This window comes from Betta splendens, chromosome 14, assembly GCF_900634795.4.
Source record: "Betta splendens chromosome 14, fBetSpl5.4, whole genome shotgun sequence".
Lineage (NCBI taxonomy): Eukaryota > Metazoa > Chordata > Actinopteri > Anabantiformes > Osphronemidae > Betta > Betta splendens.
In genome coordinates, this window is record NC_040894.2 from 5,420,596 (window position 1) to 5,440,060 (window position 19,465).

The window sequence follows — 19,465 nt, forward strand, 5'->3', positions numbered from 1 at the left end:
ACGGACGTGAGACTCTGCGTTTGGAGACGACTGTGGCTTTCAGGGCTTCAGTGGAGCGCTGCTGACAGCTGAGCGGCACATCCAGGCCCGGCGCTGCTCTGCTGCGGCGCCGTCTGGCCCTCGTTTTTCCCCACGAGCAATTGGAAGGACCCGCTCTAAAGTTGTGTTTTGGTTTCATTTCCATCGGCGTCCTCCTTTGTCCTCGGCCCCGTCGGCCCGTGTGTCTGTCTGCACGTAATGATGCTTGGGCTGCTGGCGCGCGGGCCATTGTGTTAATACTCTCCCCGCGTGTGGTAATATACTGCGAAAATGAGAGCGAGGACGAGACAGAGCGAAAGAGAGCGAATAATTATGTTTCCTCTTTTGTCTCGGCTCCCTCAATTAAGCCCAAAGAGAAGCCGCCAGAGCACATGTCTACTTATCCACTTAAAGCTCGGCAACAATAGGACCCCCCCCCCGTCTCCCTCTATCTCCTACTCCCTCTCTCCCCACATTTCTTCCACTTGTTTCTTTCTCACTTCCTCCTCTGTATTCTATTCATAGCTCCCCTGTTTGTATATCTTTTTTTATTTCCTCCGCGTCCTCCCTCCTCCTGTGCCTCCCCTCGAGCCTCGCCTCACCTCTCAGCTCTATGCGGGCTTCCCACAGAGCCCCCCCTCCCGCCCCCCGCTCCTCGTTACCCCTCTCCTTCCCTGCCTTGCTGCAGGGCACGGGGAGAGAGGGAAAACGAAGAGACTAAACATTTTAGACTGTACACCGCCGCTCTCCTGCGGCGGTTTGATTCCCCCCGCTTGTGTCAGACGGGATTATTTTGTTTGTTTGTCCCGAGCGTGCAGCGAACGGAACCCCTGAACCCGATCAGACATTCTGGAGCTACTGTACGCGGTTTGGCGGCAGCTGTGTGCAGCTAATGTAACATGTAGTAGTTGTTGGTATTAAATAAGCGGTATTTGCTTTACTGACTAATAAGAAGAGCAGCCTTGACTTCCACAATGAATATCCAGCACATGTTAAGCATCGTGTGTAGATAATGGCTTCTTTGTTATTCCAGACTGGGGATGGGAACATCTGGCCGGATGGGACGGAGGACGGGTAACAAGGGTCAAGTTTATTTTATGCAACTGTTTCTCACAGCAGGGGTGAAACTTGAGCTATTTATCAAATACGCTCCCATTTGCATGGTGCGGCGGAGCCAAATACTGGCTGTGTTTTACACACGTCTGATCAGATGAATACGTTCTTTCGATTATAAAGCATAATATTTAGTTATTATAACACAAAGAGCATCAACATAGTTTTATAGGTTTTGTTTCTTCCAGGTTTCCTGCCAGAGGTCTGCCAATTCCTACACACGATTAGTAAAACCTGCCTCTGCCACAACATTTTCTACACGTGAGCATGTTGGCACTTGTATATACCTTCACACTATAACAGCCCACAGAAATCATAGTCTGCTCTAAGCAGCTCAGGGCCGGCGTTAGAAGAAAATTAGGTTGTGTTGGCAGGAATCAGTTAAGTCTTAAGCAGGAAATCATCCAATGCTGCTTTCATCATCTGTCATTTTATCGGCAGTGTGTGTGTGTGTGCGTGTGTGTGTGTGTGTGTGCGCGCGTGTGTGTGTGTGTGTGTGTGTGTGCGTGCACTGCTCTTTGTCTGCAGGGAGACAAGGGGTGTTTTCCTGCACTGTTTTGTGCACATGCCTGTACACGCCTGCGTGGTTTCGGGTTAGCAGGGTTTAGTTTAAAGAAAACGGTCGATCGCCGGCTTTTCGTCTCCCCTCCGGCTCAGACGACAGCTCCGCGTTTCGTTTCTGACGACCTGTGCGTTTCTATAGAGCATACGTGCGTCTTCTGTTGGTGCCTGAACGCATCGTGGTGTCTTCAGGCGTCCCGGCCGCTGTGTCCTCTCCTCCCTTTCATCCTCTATACTGTCTCTTATCATATAGCCTCCCTCCGCTCGCAGCCTTCTCTTCAACTTTACTTCACCCACTTTGTGTAACGCACCTGACAGATCCTGCTGCCGTAACTGGAGACGCGCCTTCCCCTCCTTGTCATGTCTCTCCTCCCCTGCACGCCTTTGATAGATCAGGTCACTTTGAAGTTGTGAGGCCTGAACCGTAACGCTCCCCTCTCTCCTTGTTCCTCCCAGGGCAAGCTGACACCGGCGTTCGAGGGTGCGCGGAGGATCATCATGAGGTCGGTGAGAGACGCCGCCGCTCTGATGTGGGGATGCTGGTGACGCAGCTGCTTAGCGACAGGTAGAAACTCTGAGAATCATCTCATTTTGCATTAAGTGACAAAATCTTACCGGCTAAAAGGCGACTTAAAGCAAGCTTAAACTATTTGCTTGAACAGATTTTGATCCTAATGGACGAGATCTTCGTAAATCTCTTTCTCGGCCATTTGAGGCCACGCTGAGAAGCTGGTAGTGCAGGTCTGATGATGTGTGACTCACAGAGGACCAGCTGATCTAACAGTACTTGACTCAGCAGCTTCATGTGCTTATGCAATCACGAGTTTGAGTTAAAGCAGGATGTTGAGATAAGGTTATTATCAACAGAACGCAGCTAAAAGCCTTCGCTAATCGTTTGAATCATTTTAGCTGTTCTGCATATGTCCCAGTTCAAACCTTAAATCTGGCTCTGTAAATAAAACATGTTTGTTCCCTTCCCTCCTTAAATGAGTTTGACAGCGGCATTCAGGGGCTGAACCGCAGTTTAGTTTGCAACATGCTCTCATAATCTCTGAGTTCTGGTGCAGCTTTGTTTGTTCTTTTATTTCTTCGCTACGCACTTTTTTTTGTTCATGTGTTTGTTTGCCTGCAGTCTCCAAAGTCACCAGCCCACGTAAAGAAGGACAGCTGGCAAATGATTGAGTACAAATTTAAGGCCTCTGTCATAGTGCACCATTTGTATTTGACTGAAACCTCCTCTTTGTCTGGCAGTTGAATCATGGGGAATGTGGAGAGTCAGAATGGAGTTAGTGGTTTCCATGACGATGTGACGGGACATCTCTCCCGTAAACACACGTCTCGCTCGCTCCGTGTCTCCGGCAAGCAGACGGTCACCCGCCGCTCCCGGCACGCTTCCTCTGTGAAGCAGGAACACAGGAACTCGGAGGCCTCCACTCGCTCGTCCAGCACGCCCAGCATTCCACAGTCCTTGGCCGACAACGGTCTGGAGCCTTTCAGCGCCACAGATGCGTTCGGCGAGTTCGGCATCAACCCGCACTGGTCGCAGCGTGTTGCCATGACGATGAGGCCAGAGTCCTTCCAGCAAGACGACGACCCTTTGGCCACACCAACTCCTGAGACCTCGGAGGCGGACACTGTCGCCCAGGACGATGCTGAGGACTCCATGGGGGAGGGGGAGGGGGAGGGAGACGCTCTGGAGGGAGGACGCTACCTCCAGCGAATGTCTGAAACCCCCGAGGAGGGAGGAACTTTTAAAAAGAAGCGCTCAAAGTCGGCGGACATGTGGCGAGAGGACAGCCTGGAGTTCTCGCTGTCGGACCTGAGCCAGGAGCATCTGACCAGCACCGAGGAGATGATAGACGGAGCGGAGGAGGAGGAGGAGGAGGAGGAGGAGGAGGAGGAGGGGGGGCCGTTCACACGGCCCAGAGGCAGTGCAGGTGGGTGCGGCGGGAACACGTGAGTCTCCTCCAGGTGATGACACACACTGACCTGCAGCGAAACCCCTGTGTGCCCCGCAGGCGCGGCCGAAAGGGCGTCGTCTCTGGACCACCTGTGCAGCCAGCAGAGTCCGGGCCCCAGGGGCCAGAGGGGCCGCCACGGCAGAAACCGGAGGGAGGCTGAGCGCGCCGGAGCCGGGGCCGGGGCCGGGGCCGGGGCCGGGGCCGGGGCCGGGGCCGGGGCCGGGGCCGGGGCCGGGGCCGGGGCCGGGGCCGGGGCCGGAGAAGGCGACGGGCGGCCCCTGTCTCCGGACGAGCACGACGACGCCGGCGGCTACGGCGCCTTCACGCTCCCGTGCAGACGCTCCCATTGCCTGTCGGAAGGCTTGGAGGCGCTGGGCATCGCGGCGGCACCGCGGCCGGCGTTCCAGGGACGACGCGCACAAACCACTCAGGTCAGAACCTAACACACGGAGTGCATTTAAAGAGGGGAAGTCACATTGAAGTATTTTTAAATTTCCCTTTTTAACACAAAGCCCCAAACATGAAGTGACAGAGGACTTTGTTTACTAGTCGTATCCAGGAAGTTGAGGGGATTCTCATAATAGACACAAGTCATTCTAGTAATTTACATTTTCTTGGAAACCAGGGACATTTCCTGTGCGTGTGTGTGTGTATGAATGAGTAGTGAGGATGTGGGTGAAAACACACGTGTTTGTGCCTTACAGGACATCTCGGGCGTTTTGGGGGAGGGGAGCGAGTACGGCGACAGTGGCATCGACGGCGTCGCCGCGGAGATCGATGGGGACGGAGAGCTGGTGTCGCGGCGCTGCAAGGCCATGTCGGCCTCCTTCTCCGTGTACTCGGCGGCCGAGAGCAGCGTCTTCAACGGCAGCGACAGCGGCAGCAGCAGCGCCGGCGGACTGGACGGGAGGGGCTGCGAAGGCGGCCGCGGGGGCGTGTACGAGAACTTCCGGCAGGAGCTGGACAACCAGGCCTGGGTGAGTTCCGCACGCGCGGGAACAGGCCGTGCGGGCATGTCTTCCCGGGGTTCTGACCCGGTTCCCGTCCCCTCAGACGCAGCGGCGGCGCGACTGCGCGGAGGAGGCGGGCTCTGCTGTGAGTGACGAGCAGAGCAGCGGCACGCTGAGCAGCGTCTACCCGTCGGACGTCCTGATTGGCTGCGCACAGGGAACCGTCCGGAAAGCGGGGGCTCTGGCTGTGAAGAACTTCCTGGTTCACAAGAAGAACAAGAAGGTGGAACCTGCAACGAAGCGCAAGTGGAAGCACTACTGGGTGTCTTTGAAAGGTGCTACACGCATCCTCACACTCTACAAAGAGAAAGGGCGCAGTTGATGGTCCTGTGTAATCACACCAGTTTGATCGTAGCCCATGTCCTTCTCAGTCGCCTCCATTGTCCTCTCTCACCATTGTTTTCCCTCCTTGGTGTCATTACGAATTACTTTTATGGCGGCGTCTGTGTCTAATCTAATCTCATTCTCATAAAATGCATCTGCAGCTGCAGTCGTCCTCCATAAAAAGTAAATAAATTCATCTGTTTGCCATTATTTCTCCTGACCTCATGTTACACGCATGCACCTATTGTGTGGCACATGTTGAGGAATTAAATACAAGGTAGTACAAAACAAACACATTAATCGCGTTCTCTTTTCTCTACATTACAGAATGTGTTTATTGTATTTTAATGCCGTTTCTTCTTCTTTCCTGTTGAGGCTGCACCCTTTTTCTGTACGAGTCGGCCGGTCGCTCAGGCATCGACCACAACAGCGTTCCCAAACACGCTCTGTGGGTTGAGAACAGCATCGTCCAGGCTGTCCCCGAACATCCCAAGAAAGACTTTGTCTTCTGCCTCAGCAACTCGGTGGGGGACGCGTTCCTCTTCCAGGTAAATTCAAAAATGACGTGGATGGACGACGATGCATGGGAACATAATGCAGGTCCTCGGTTTATACACGGAGTCAGCACATCACCAAGACAGAAATGGATGAGGATGGGAAGAGACTGATGTCCTCTGGGGCTGTGTGTGTGTGTGTGTGTGTGTGTGTGTGTGTGTGTGTGTGTGTGTGTGTGTGTGTGTGTGTGTGTGTGTGTGTGTGTGTGTGTGTGTGTGTGTGTGTGTGTGTGTGCGTGTGTGTGTGTGTGTGTGTGTGCCTGACATTTAGCCATGTGTGGACATCATCCCAGTCGTGTGCCCATGTTTGTTTTATGTCTGACATGTTTAAAGGCCACACTGTCACTCTGACAGCGATCCACCGCAGTGACTATTGTGTTGCATTAAATGTTTCTATTTATAATCATGGCAGCTGTCCGCGCTGACATTCAGTCACTAAACATGAAGATATGAAACGAGATTACAGTGCCAAACCTCTCCTAGAGGCTACTGGTGCGACTTTATCCACGCTGAATCTCATAATTGCCCCCTCGTCCTGTCAGACGTCCGGCCAGACGGAGCTGGAGAACTGGATCACCGCCATCCACTCGGCGTGCGCCGCGGCGCTGGCCCGGCAGCACCACCGGGAGGACACGGTGCGGCTGCTGCGCACCGAGATCCGCAAGCTGGAGCAGAAGATCGACATGGACGAGAAGATGAAGAAGATGGGGGACATGCAGCTGTCCACCGTCACGGACATGAAGAAGAGGAAGACCATCCTGGAGCAGGTGGGGGGGGGGGTCACCGGGTGGGGAAAACAGCAGATCAGACCTGAGAATGTTCAATCGTCCACATAGCTCATTACGTTGTTATTGCTCCATGCACGTCTGGAATTCCTTTCTGGATGCTAAAATAGCATTACAGGTGCATTGAGCGTTGCAAGAGAGCTTAAGAATGTTCCCACCAACAATAGGCCGTCTTTGTTGGAGGCTTTAGTCTTTTATTAGTTGCAGGATTAAAATAAAGAAAATACTTTCAGTTTTGCTTCACTCGTGTGAAATAATTATTACATTTGTAAGAAAACACCGGCGTTTCTTATCAGAACCACTCAAAATCATTCACTCATTTGGGGAGGATTATCCGAGACCATAAATGAGTTTACATAACAGGTCTGGGATCTGCGTAGAATTAAAGGCTCAGGATGAGGAAGGTTGGCGTTTTCTATTTTGTCCTGCATCGTACTGTACACAGTAGTTGAAGCGAGGGGCCCGTGCAGATTAGGTCCAGATTGTGTGTGTGTCCCTGTGTTCCACCTCCCACGGCCAACCCTGTGATACATTGCACATAGCTCAGCAGGTCGGCAACTGCTGGGGGTTGTGTTGGTGAGTAATACCTCTCCACAGGGACTGCAGCACTCCTACATCTCACTCTCCCTGAAACCACCACACCACACACCATTGAATACGCAGTGTTACATGGTTTTGTAACTGTTGTGGAGTTTGTCAGTCACCCCCAGCATCTCTCAGTCAGCGTTTGATCACACCGGGCCCGTCTTTTTCCACCCCTCCGTTAGATTTTCCTGTGGGAGCAGAACCTGGAGCGCTTCCAGATGGACCTGTTCCGCTGCCGATGCTACCTGGCCAGTCTGCAGGGCGGCGAACCCCCCAACCCCAAGCGCCTGCTGGGTTTCGCCTCGCGTCCCACCAAGCTGATCATGGGCCGACTGGGCATCTTCTCTGTTTCCTCCTTTCACGCGCTGGTACGACGATCAGCACCAGCTCAATGTGCTACAACCACGTGTCTCTACATGTCGGGATTGCGTGATTCCCAGTAGCCCACCCTCCAAACCAGTCCAGCTTGGAGAGTGGGTGTGTTTATCTGGCTGTTGGAGAGAGCCTCTTATCACATACGCCCACTACAAGAATGCATCTCTGCTTGCGTGACAAATGTGCAAACTCATAAATACCGAGAGTGGCCTCAGGCTAAAACATGTCACAACTGAACAAAGAAGCAGGGAAGTAAAAACTATAGGATGATCGCCCTATACATATATTTGCTTTGCAAAAGGGCTGAATATTAATAATAAGAGCTTGAGCCTTCAGCAAAAAGGTGAATCATTATTTCATACTCACCTTGTGCGCTCTACAAATGTACAGAATGAAATACAGCTGCTGTAAAAGTACACGATGCTGCTTGTGTTATGTGTCCTCTGCCAAACAGACAGGAAACGAAAAGCTCAGCAGGCAAAACGGTGGGAGCCTTGTCTCTGTAGGGCACACACACACACACACACACACACACACACACACACACACACACACACACACGCATGCAGATGTGCGTCGTGTACCGACATCAGAGGCTGGCAGAGTTTTTAGCGAATGACGGATCAATATGAACTCTGTTAGGAAGCTGCCATCCCCGAGGCACTTTCCCACAAACAGGCTTAACACTGCTCCTTCTCCCCTCAACCCTTTCCCCCTCTCAGTCTCAGTCTCACCCCACCTTCTGCTCTTCCCACCTTCTTTCCCTCCTCACCGCCTTTTATCACATGCAGACATGAATACATTCAAAGAAAATAAAGCAAACTTTTTAAATAAGCCCGTCCTTTTTTAGCTGCTGTCATAATAAAATATTCATTTCCTCCAACATTATATCAGAATTAGAGGAAGGAAAATTGCCATGAAGCTCTATAGAATAGCTTCAGTTTTCTTTCCTTGATGTGGATTCTAATTGTTACTGTCACAGGTGTCGGCTCGTACGGAGAGCAGCAAAGCGAAGCGGAACCAGGCCGTGCCTCGTACCTTCAGTAAGCGCCGCAGCCGCTTCTCCTCCCTCTGGGGGCTGGACACGACCTCTAAGAGGAAGACCAAGGGTCACCCGTCCATTAACCAGGTCAGCATCTCACTAACTTTTTTAACAGTTTTTAATTTAGTAAGTAGCACTAGTAGTATAATTAAAAAATAGGCTTTGTAAAGGTTTATGTACTTTGAAATGGAAATTTGACTCAAGCATTTGTTTTTTATGTATTACAGGAGTGTTTGAATAAGTATGTGATAATTAGATGCAGCTTCAGTATATGTTTCTCCATCTGCAGGTGTTCGCTGATGAGCCTGTAAGAAAACCCCTGGAGCGCATGTTTGAAGACTCTGCCAGTGAGAAATCTGTAAGAGTTCACTCATCTTTTACATCTTTGCCTTGTTTTAATGTGAAACGAGACGGGCTGAATCCAAAACCTGGCTCTAAATTTGGTGGGAGATGTGGGGTAAGACAAACCTGCACCCATCGTTAGTGAGCTGATTTCCTCTGATCATTTTCAAGCATTTGTATTTTTGAGACTCCTCAATGAAGCACAGATGGAGAAAATTCTGATTTGTTTCCTGCTTTTCAGGACTTTAGCAAAAATAATGCCGGCATGATGATTTTAGGCATCAAACACTATTTTTAGATCCTTTTGACAGATCTTAATTTCAAATATTATATTTGCTAAAGGACATTCCAGCTCTGTCAGCATCACACTGTGTCAGCTGGAGGCTGTATTTCTGTCTGCTAATCCCACTGAGACAAATCTGATCTGTTCCCATCATTAACTTTGTGATGTGTCAACAAATTATGCAGACATTTGCCACCAAAGGGACCTGGTAGTTTCACACCATATGTGCCTTCAGTCATCAGACGATTACAAACACTGAAAGAAAACTGGGTTTCTCCAACACCGTAGGTGCCCAGTCGTGCCTCATCACGGCCTGTTAAATGATAAATAAATGCTCAGTTACCCATGGGTTGTGCAAGGACAAGCAGCCTGACTTCATATTTTATGAGAGCCGGTAGACGGAAGCAGGAAGGTGAGGGAATACAGGCCTCTGTCTGAACTGAGCCCATAGAAGTGAACTCCGGTACCGACCCGCTCCGGCTACCGCAGCCCCCAGTGGCCCCGTTGGAGATCGATTTTCTTCCACCCACGCTCAACCTCAATCGTAAGACATGTAATTGCGCTAAAGAAATGCCCACCGTAGACAGTACAACAGCTACGTATTAAGTCTCCAGCCTCCCAGCTATAACAAGCTCCAGTTTGCATCCGGTAGCCTGGTCTCATTCATTTTGTTGTGGGGATTCCCACTAGTGGAAAATAAGGAATGAGAGAAAGGAGACTCTCTTATGCTGCCTGTAAGACCCCACCCCGAGCAAAGGCATCCTGGATGGGCCAGGAGGGGAGCCAGATGGTGCTGAGCAGGGCTGCGGAGTTCAGGGATTTGGGGGAGGTACTACAGGCCCCCCAGTCTGTTGTCTGTCTGAGGAAATGTGTGTGTGTGGGTCTGTCTGCTGCCTGCGGACGTGTGTGTGAGTTTGCACTCGCGCTGTTTTCCTTCTCCGTTTCACTTCCTCACCAGCCAACACGCCGAATCGCACACAGACTGAAATACGGCCAGGGCTTAATTTGTTTAAACAGGGACCACCGGGCCAGATTGTTCACTGTCAGCAGAGTACGAGGCGTGAAAGGAAGACGGGGAGGAGGGAGATGATGGAGCGATGTAGGGGGTAGAGGGGAAGGGGCACCAGACGGAGAGGCAGCGATCGGCTTCCAGTGGAGGAATGAAAGGCTAAACGTCGAGCGCGATGCTTGATAGGAGACGACGCGGCATCGGCCACAGACAGAGAGCGGTGGAATAAAAGAGATGAGGGCCGTCACGGCTGCCAGACTGTCAGAGGTCAGGCTGACGGGCTTAAAGGTCACAGGCTGTGTTTGCACACACGCACACACACGCGGAGGCAGCTGCCATCAACACAAACTTAATTCAGTTTTGCAATCATATACCAACATATTAGTCTAATCAGTCTTAGCAAATTAGATTTTATAGTGATTAAGAAGCAATTAAAGTTGAATGTGACAGACGATTCCCCTCTGAGGTTTATATGAAGCCACTAAAACCCCTGTGTGTGTGTTGTGCTTGCAGAAGGACAGGGAGAGCGCCGCCAAAAGTCTTCCCCAGCACAACGAGAGTGACATTTGGGTTCCCGACTACCTGACGCCCTCCTGGGTCTGTCTGCCCAGCGATCGGCCCGTTCTGGCCATCGTGCAGCCCGCGGAGGCGGCGCTGGACGTGCTGCGCGCCGTGTGCAAGGTGAGCCGGGTTCACTCACAGGAAGCCGGCGCGAGCAGACGCACGGAGGAACAACGAAGAAAGGCAGAAAGGCGCCGAGACAGACAGCGCCGCAGATCTGCTTCCCACACGCGCCACATCACCTCCTCACACTGCCAATTTTCTTTACACCTTCTTTCTAATTGGCCTCAGCCGGCGACATGACACCAAATGATACGTATGTGTTCCACGGCCACGTGCGCGTCAGTCGCGTGCGTGTGCGCGCGCTGCGAACGTGTCACAGGGAAGTGGAGCATCAGCGTAATGGCTCCTGTGACATATCCGTGCTGATATTCACGGCTCAGCTCTGTCTGTGTCTGGGCCGTTTCGACTCGCGATGCTTTTGTCTCTTTTGCTTTGAAATGAACGCATTAGTTACACTCTGTTTCCCGCTGCCTTTCTCTCTTATCACCCGCAGTCCCATAATATCGACCCTTCCAGTCACTACCTGCGTCTGAAAGTATGGGCCGATAACCAAACGCTCCTGTACGTTCCCAAACCCGAGGAAGACATCTGTGACGTGGTAAGAAAAGAAAATCTAAAATATGGTTCATTTAATGATAAAAATAACAATGAAGTCTTATATTTTGGGAGTGCAGCTACAGTATGTCACTGCGTGTGTCAGTCATTTGGTTTTTTTTTTTTATTCTCATCTTATTATTGTGTCAGCTGTGATCCAAAGTCCCATTTGAATTTCCGGGGTCTTCACCTTATGAATAATTCATATTTGTTTCGTTTTTGGCAAATCTAAATGCAGTCATGTGCATGTTTTATGACTTGGTTGCAGATTTCATTTCCAGTGCATACAGAATTCAAATGGAGAACCATAGCGTATGCTATAAATTATGCAAATGAGCACTGGGGGTGCATTGTGTGCACTGTGAACTGTACCCACTCCCATTTGTGTGTTTGTTCACAATCTGGATCTCACATTATTCAGCCGCGGTTGAACCCCAAAATGAATTCTCTGTGTGATGGTTCTTTGTAGGTGAGACTGAGTTCCTCAAAGCACATCCATTGTTTAAGTACTGGCTCTTTTCCTCAACAGCTCTTTTATCTGCTGCTTTGATCAGTGACTCGTACTTGCATTATTATTTCTAAAAAGCGCCCGTTGCACACTGCTTGTCCCCGTCCCTGTCTGCTGCTTCGTACACAGCTGTGTCTGTGCTCTCGCCCGCTGTGGGGTCAAACCCTCGTCTGAGCAGCCGCTCGCTTTAAAGGCTGGACCTGAATTTTGACCCAACAACCTTCACAACGTGCAATTACTCGGTTAAGGAGCTTGAATAAAACATGACTCCATCCGTCCTTTGAAGAGACCATAACACAACTTTGACCTTCGCCGATGAAAACTACAGCTTTGCTGCCAGTTTTAGCAACTAACTAATGTATTGTCCTTGCAGCTTTATAAAGAGATTGAGATTTGCCCCAAAGCTACAAAGGTGATCCGGTTTGATAAAGCCAACCAGGAGTCCAGCACCGTTGGATATGGTACGTCTTTCTCACAGATGCCTTTTTGTTTCTGTCACATCCTAAACAAAGTCAAATAAATTGTTTAATGGACTTTTTTATTGCATTTTGCCTGGATTTGATTGCTGTGCACCATCCAACATGCATAATATTCTGTGAACTAAACAAATGAATGATGATTCCTTATGTGTCGACGTGTCTGCAGGCTTTTCTGTGGAAGTTGTGGATGAGGACGGGATCCAGCAGCTTCATATAACTGAAGTCAAAGAAGGAGGACTGGCGTCAGCTGAAGGTGCAGAGTGTTAGCATTCAACCTACACAGCAGACAAAACCTGTAAAATACATACTAGTTTGTAGCTTTTATTGTGTCCTATAAGAACAGGCCGCTGTGTGTTTGTCCAGCTGTGCTTAGAGATCAGCCCCCATTCACTGGTCTCTACCTTTTAATGGCTTTGTGAAATGTGGCTGCTCTGCACATACAACACTAATGTACAGAAAATAATATGCCCCGCTCCTGCGCCCTGGGGTCCGACCAGGGTCGCTCAAGTGTGAGATTGTGTCCTCCAGTGCATTAGCAATCTAAAGGCTGCTGTCTAACAGGCTGCCGGCCGCCAGACGCGCCTGCGCTGCCTCTCCTCCCAATCGACAGCACAATGCACCTCCCCAGAATAATGCACTGCACGCTTCTGCTGCATCACAGTATTATGTATGCTCGGCGTGACATTAGTAGGTCCACATGTATGCTGAGTCTGAGTGTGCATGCGTGGGTTCTACTAGGAGAGGGGAGAATGAATGGGGACTAAGAGTGATCGCGCTAGAGTTTCTGCAGGGGATGCACGGAAACGAGGCCAGCGCTGGACAAGGAGCCCGGAGGCGTTTTTCTTCCCTCTACGGCTTTATTCTCTCACTGTAATTCCTGCCCCCTGCCCCTAGAGAAGCACGCACACACACACACGCACACACACACACACACACACACACACACACACACACACACACACACACACACACACACACACACACACACACACACACACACACACACACGCACACACGCACGCACAGCAGTATACGGCCGGAGGGGGTTATTTCTCTCTGCCCAATAAAGATTCTGCTACAGCTGACATTCTGCATCCCAGACAAGTAGGTCATTGAAGGGGTAGATGTGTGCGTTATGTGTCTATATGTTGTGCCGTGTGTTAATAGCAGCACACCCGTGCTAAATAATGAACCTAAGCCCTTTGTCTGAGCCGGGTATCGACTTTCCTAAGCAGCTGTCACAGCGATTCAGGTTTATTGGCTGAAGTCGGCCGCTAATTGGTCGGCTGATTGGCTCCTAATTCTGAATTAGTGAAGTCGGGCACAGGTGTCGGATGTGAGAGGCTGAGGCTGTGCTGTGGTCAAGTTGGTGGTGTGTGTTTGCACGTATAGCAGCTCATTCTTTATACACAATTACGTAAATAGTCCCAGCGTGAATGGTTAGCCTCAGAACTGGCTGAAAAGTACGAGTGTACATTATCTGGACACGTTAGCACAACTGAGTTAATGGCAGGAAGCAGCCATTAGCACTGCGGTGCTGAATGCTGCTTTGTTCACATGCTCACAAATGCTGGTACTGTCAGTGTCCTGCACAGAGCTACAGACAGAAGATGGGTCTCTAACTGCTCGCTGCTTTGTTCCGGTCCAGGTTTGAAGGCCGGGGATGAGATTCTGTTTGTGAACAGTAAACCCGCGTCTGCTCTCCAAATGGACGACATGAGGGCGGCGTTCGCCAACCAGGTGTTGACCTTCGTCGTCAGCACCGTGCCCCGGCTGGACCCTCGCACGCTGACCTCCCTTCCGCCTCGGCGCTCGGATGGGGAGCACGACCAGGCCACAGACATCTTCTCCCAGAGCCAGGGTAAAAGCGGCTTTAAATGTCTGAGAAAGCTGCATAACTGGTAAAATGAGAACGCAGGAGCCGATGTATCTCTTTAGGCAGAGGGTGAATGGGATGATCCCCTAATTATACACGGATGCTGTTTGATAACCAACCTGCAGGCAGCTGCCAGCGTTCCTCTGACCCCATCTTTTTATCTGTGCAAGGGCACTATTTGTATTCCTTATAAATTGGGGTTTACAGTGCGCCGGCTGACAGCCTGGCATTGTTTTCACAGGGACTCAGAGCACTATGAATATTAATATGAACTGTTCAGCAGTGTGGAGCTGTCGCCGTGTGCAATGCGCCATAAGCAAAGGGTCAGGCACGGACTAAAAACACTTCTGGAGACAGATGGAGGTTATAGATGATGTCATCCTTACAGGGAGATGAGTGTACATAAGGCACCTTCATCTGAATAGCGATGGAATAATTACCTATGACTTTATACTGTGCCGAAAATAAGGATTATGGGGATGTTTTCATTCTACCAGCGCGGCCTTCATCATAACTGTTTTCATCGAGGTGACATGTGCATTGTGCATAAACAGAATTGTCTCCGTGTACAGAGGACATCCTGGATGAGGTGTCTGGGTTGACGGTGCAGAGTCCAAACGACACTTTGGACGGAGGGCCTCGGCTGAGCCTGCAGATGTCTGGAAATCATCAGGAAGACAAAACCTGCAGAGGAACTGGACAGAAGGTAACGCAGAGACACAGCTTTGATACATAACGCACAATAAGTCAACACCAACACAATGGTGTGTTGGTACAAACCCTGTTAGATGCTTTTCCTTCTTCTCAGGCATTGCGATATAAAGGGAAAACCCTCAGACTCACTCTGTGGCTGTGTGTTCAATCAAATCCAGAGATTCCATGTGTCTGTGACTGTATAAAGCCCTCAGGCAGGTCTTAACCCAAATATTTCCTCAGCTGTGTCAGGTGTTTCTTTGAGCATCAGGGTGTAGCAAGTAGCCGAGAGGGCGAAGGCATTGTCTGCATGACAATCTGGGGGATGTTCATAGGCTTTTGTTTTCACGTGATACTTGTGACCTTTACGCAGGCTGTTGGGAGAATGAGGGAGACAACGACAGCGGCGTCAGTCAGTCCTGGCGGGTGAACAGATGTGTGAGTGTGTGTGTGTGTGTGTGTGTGTGTGTGTGAGTGTGTGTGTGTGTGTGTGAGTGCGTAAGTGTGTGTGTGTGTGTGTGTGAGTGCGTGAGTGTGTGCGTGTGTGTGTGTGTGTGTGTGAGTGTGTAAGATGAAGACCGACAGGTGAGCGAGCGCTATCACTTCGCAATTAAGCTGGTGTCTGGTCCGATCAGGGTCGTCCCGGTGACGGGTGGGATGCTGCGTGCCAGCCGGTCTCCCTTGGATACGGTTGTCGCCTCCATTACCATGGCGATGTCTGACAGCCAGTAACCACCGGAAACTATTTTTTTCTGTACATGTCTGTCGATACCCCAGACAATGGACGCGGGACGGGAACGGGAGGCGCCGTGTTGACTTCTGTAAATGTGTCAGCGAGCTTCGGACTCGAGGGAGGGCTCGCGGACGAGCTCCGGTCTTGACTCTGTGACTCCAATCTGCCATTATCGGTCGGAGCGGATGCAGAGAAGACGGGAGAAATGGTGACGGAGAGCGCTGGCAGGAGGCTCGGATGGGAATAGGAGGCCTGCTTCAGTCGCTTCCTGTGAACTTGATGTGGGGGGAAAAAAACATTTAGTGTTTACAAAGCAGTTTGGACAGATCCTAATAAAAAATTAAGAACTTTGCTATTTTAGGTTGTGAGCAACATTCAAACCCGTTCCAACAGAAAATGCAGCAGCCCTTACATAACGTGTGTCGGAAAGGGCTGCTTTCATACAGCGCAAAGACAGAACCACCGTCAGCACAAAATGAAGAGGGTGTTTATTCATTAACCAGTAGGTTGGTTGATATGTTGATGCGATGAACCGCTCGGGCCCTCATCTGAAATGAGTCGATCCCCTCGGAGGAAGGAGATCGAGGCAACGCCAAGTCTGGCCTCACCTCCTGCTCCCGTCCAACGTCCCCTTCTTTCCACGCCGTCTGTTTATCTGCTCCACCTCTGCTTTCCCTTCCTGCACTGTCAGATGTTTCGCTCCCATAAATCAGGGCGACGCTGTGATGTCTCAAGACGCGACGTCCTCATTTCCATTTGTCCTTTCTGATCATCCTGCCTCGCTGTCCGCGGCCTTTTGTTCTCAATTATCTTTTCCATTTTGTCGTCCTTCAGGTTTCCTTCTGACTTCCTGTCCCCCCTCCTGCTCCTCACTAACCCCCTGCTGTTTATCATAAACACGGGGCTGGTAACTGGTTATCGAGCGGCTCTTCTGCCTTAGCGCTGCAGTTGACTGACCTCAGTGTGAACCACTCTTGTTCCTCTCGTAACAAAAACAACCCGCAGAACTGCCGACCGGCTTCCGTGTCATTTTGCCTTCTTTAAAAACGTGGCTCCATGTTTTTCCCCCGTGCTCATTACACCTTTGTTTCCCTGCACTCTGCTTGGAAAGGCTCGTGGATCATGTTCCTTTATTTCACTTCATTTCCCCCTCCGCCTGCGGTCACACGAGGAATAAGAAGCAAAGTGGGACAATTTTAATTATCCCCACATTCTAATTACTTCATTCTCCACAGTATTTCACATCATTTAGTGGAGATAAATGAGTGTCTGGCTGGCCAGAGGAAACAGAAATGTTCATTATTTTAGACAAAGCACAGAACCACCTCCTGACTGCCATAAAGCAAGCAGAGAATAAAATGACGATTGCTTAAGATAATGGCGATGGGAGATGACAGTAATCGCTTAGTCAACCTTACGGAGTGCTGGTTTTAATTTAACAAACCTCGCCTGAAAGGGAAAGTGTAGAATTAAGCATCTAAAGAACGAACAATTTTGCAAAAATTGTTTATTTTGTCTTTGTATACCCAATTAAATTACTGGCAATTAAGTAACTGCTTTTAATAGCAATTAAATAGTAACACTTGGCAGGGAGGGCCCTTTTATGTCAGTCTTTGTCCCAGTTGTTGCTATCATTTCACAGTCATCCACTAGAGGGAGCACTGATTCATTTAATGAAGCCGGCAAGACAATAGTGGCACTGATCATGGAGAACGGCATGTTCTGTTGTTAATGTAGTGTCGTTGCTACAGCCTTAAGCGAAAAGTAAGCCAATCTCTTAAAAATGTACTTTCCTAACATTCCAGAGTCATAGTTTTAATAGTAACAGAGCAGTAAGAGATCTGTGAAGTCTCATGTCGAACCAGACGTAATGATTGCACTCCTTCTCTCGTTGGGATTCACCCCATTTTCCTTTAAGGCTTTTCAGATTTTCATTTTTCCCTCGCGTCACATGAAGCTGCACCTTCGGACCTTCCCTTCACATTGTTCCCTGACATAAACAAGCGCTCACCTGTTCTCCCCGGGAAACGTGTCAAAGGGGAACGACGCAGAACTAGCCTGGAGAAGCAGATCTGCCGCGTTTGCATTTGTTTGTGTCGTGCGTACACGTGTTTACTGCCTGACAAATTGTGAATGACGCGTCCCCGTGCCAACTGTGTGAATATGTGTAATCTGCCTTTATCCTGGCTTCCACTGTGCATGGGTTTAGCTGCTGGGCACGGGAGCAGGTTCGAGCCTGCCTCTGTGCTCCTCCCTCCTGCTGCACCCGCTGCTGCTCTGAATACGGACGTAGCACGTTTTGTTTGAACCTAAAGGTTTGTCTCTGGGATTAGGGAATGTATTGGGCTGACAAAGAAAAGGTACTGCTGCCTCCGATCTCTATGTGTTGTGTTTGTGTTGCTTTGCAGGTTCCTCTTTGCTGTAGGTTTGTGTGCAGATGCGAAGCAGTTGATTAAGAATTCAGTCGCCTTTTAATAGTAACGCATCATTAATTTCACGTTTAGAGGTAAAAAGGATCCTCCTTGAAGTTTTTACAGCATGATGAAATGAAATGTTATTTAAGTCATCAGCTGTATTTATGTTTGCTGTAATGTTAACGTGACATCTCTGCTCTCAGGTCAGATTGGTTGGAAGTGAGGCGTGGTTTTCATATATGTTATGTAACCCTTGTTTGAAGCAGATTTGCTATGAGAGCAGACTTTCCTGCATTTAACCCATTAGGTCGGTGCTTTGATTGGATTAATGCATAGAGATCTGTCTCTACTATGACTGACGTCCTTCTCAAGTGTGGTGACATAAGTGTCTCTGAGCCATGATGAGAGAGTGAGACTCACAGAGAGAGAGAGAGAGAGAGAGAGAGAGAGAGAGAGAGAGAGACAAGCCAGATGTCTGTTGTCTTTTCCCGTTGTGCTCCTGAAGCGTTCGTCTCTCGCCACCCGCCGCCTCCTCCCTCCTTTCTCCCTCCCCCACTTTTTTTTTTCTTCCCACCTCTCTCACGAGGACTCAATGCTGCTGCCTTGTCATTTAAAGTGGGGCTCCACTGTGTTCCTTGCACCAAACACCTGGACAGGAGCGCCAGAGACAGGAGGACAGAGGGTGGAGAACGTGGAGAGGACTGAGGGGCGTGCAGAGGAGGGGGGGGGGATTAAGAGAGGGAGCCTGATTGGATAGATGCTGCAGGATGAGATGACATGGGCGCCGATGCTCATGGCAATCTGTCCCATACAGTTTGTATAATGACCTACTAGTGCAGCTGTGAGGGGAAGGTGCTAACAAGCGTCTGTAGCTCCATACGCTGTGAGCGCGCGTCGGTCCTTTTAGCAGAAGATTCAAATGGTTTTCTGTTGCCGAGGGGCTCAGGGCGATGGATGCTACCCGGACCGGACCGGCAGAGCCCCTCGCCCCTCGCTGAGCTCCTTCACCTGCCACCATGGCGGCTTTCAGGAGGAGCAGGACCTCCAAACGCACCAGCGAGTCCGTATATGACGCGCTGCAGCTGGTAAGAGACGCAGCGCTGTGAGTCTGATGCCGAGATCCCAGCAGAGCCGAGGTTGCAGGTTCAGTTCCCAGTTTTTCTGCTTCTAGAGCTCAGCTGGTAGACGTGTGGGATCTAAATGGTAATAAATGTCGTTCCTGTGTTGTGTTTATTAGCATTTGCTAATTCATGACTATGGCAGAAATTTAATAGAAGTCGCTGGGACTCTTTTTCTTACATCTTCTATTGGTACATTTCATTCTCTTCATCTTCATTATGTTCTAATTTCTCTGGCCGTCAAGGACTAGACTTTGGTGAGACAGCGGCGTCATTGCTTTTTTGAGTGTATTCGAAATACAGCGGTTAAAGTTGGTTACAGACCAGTAATTAATGTAACTAAAGCAAACTGAGTCACTGATGCAGATGCTTCCTCATCATGAATATCAAGAATTAACTTTTTCTATCGCTCATGACATCCGTTTGCCTTTGCTTTTGTTGCTCTGCGAGGTTCTCATAGTTGA

General features: G+C 49.9%; 1 protein-coding gene across 1 annotated transcript in view; it reads left to right on the plus strand.

Annotated features, from left to right (window-relative positions):
• Nucleotides 1-19,465, plus strand: part of tiam1a (TIAM Rac1 associated GEF 1a) — a 32,588-nt gene that overhangs the window by 7,014 nt on the left and 6,109 nt on the right. Inside the window, exons 2-17 of the mRNA XM_029173406.2 lie at nt 2,149-2,257; nt 2,944-3,629; nt 3,711-4,084; nt 4,358-4,630; nt 4,707-4,938; nt 5,363-5,535; nt 6,084-6,308; nt 7,094-7,279; nt 8,269-8,415; nt 8,618-8,686; nt 10,476-10,643; nt 11,080-11,184; nt 12,062-12,149; nt 12,334-12,420; nt 13,816-14,028; nt 14,616-14,749. Coding sequence (XP_029029239.1) covers nt 2,951-3,629; nt 3,711-4,084; nt 4,358-4,630; nt 4,707-4,938; nt 5,363-5,535; nt 6,084-6,308; nt 7,094-7,279; nt 8,269-8,415; nt 8,618-8,686; nt 10,476-10,643; nt 11,080-11,184; nt 12,062-12,149; nt 12,334-12,420; nt 13,816-14,028; nt 14,616-14,749 — 3,153 coding nt within the window. The 5' untranslated portion in view covers nt 2,149-2,257; nt 2,944-2,950. The remainder of the gene's footprint in view (nt 1-2,148; nt 2,258-2,943; nt 3,630-3,710; nt 4,085-4,357; nt 4,631-4,706; nt 4,939-5,362; nt 5,536-6,083; nt 6,309-7,093; nt 7,280-8,268; nt 8,416-8,617; nt 8,687-10,475; nt 10,644-11,079; nt 11,185-12,061; nt 12,150-12,333; nt 12,421-13,815; nt 14,029-14,615; nt 14,750-19,465) is intronic.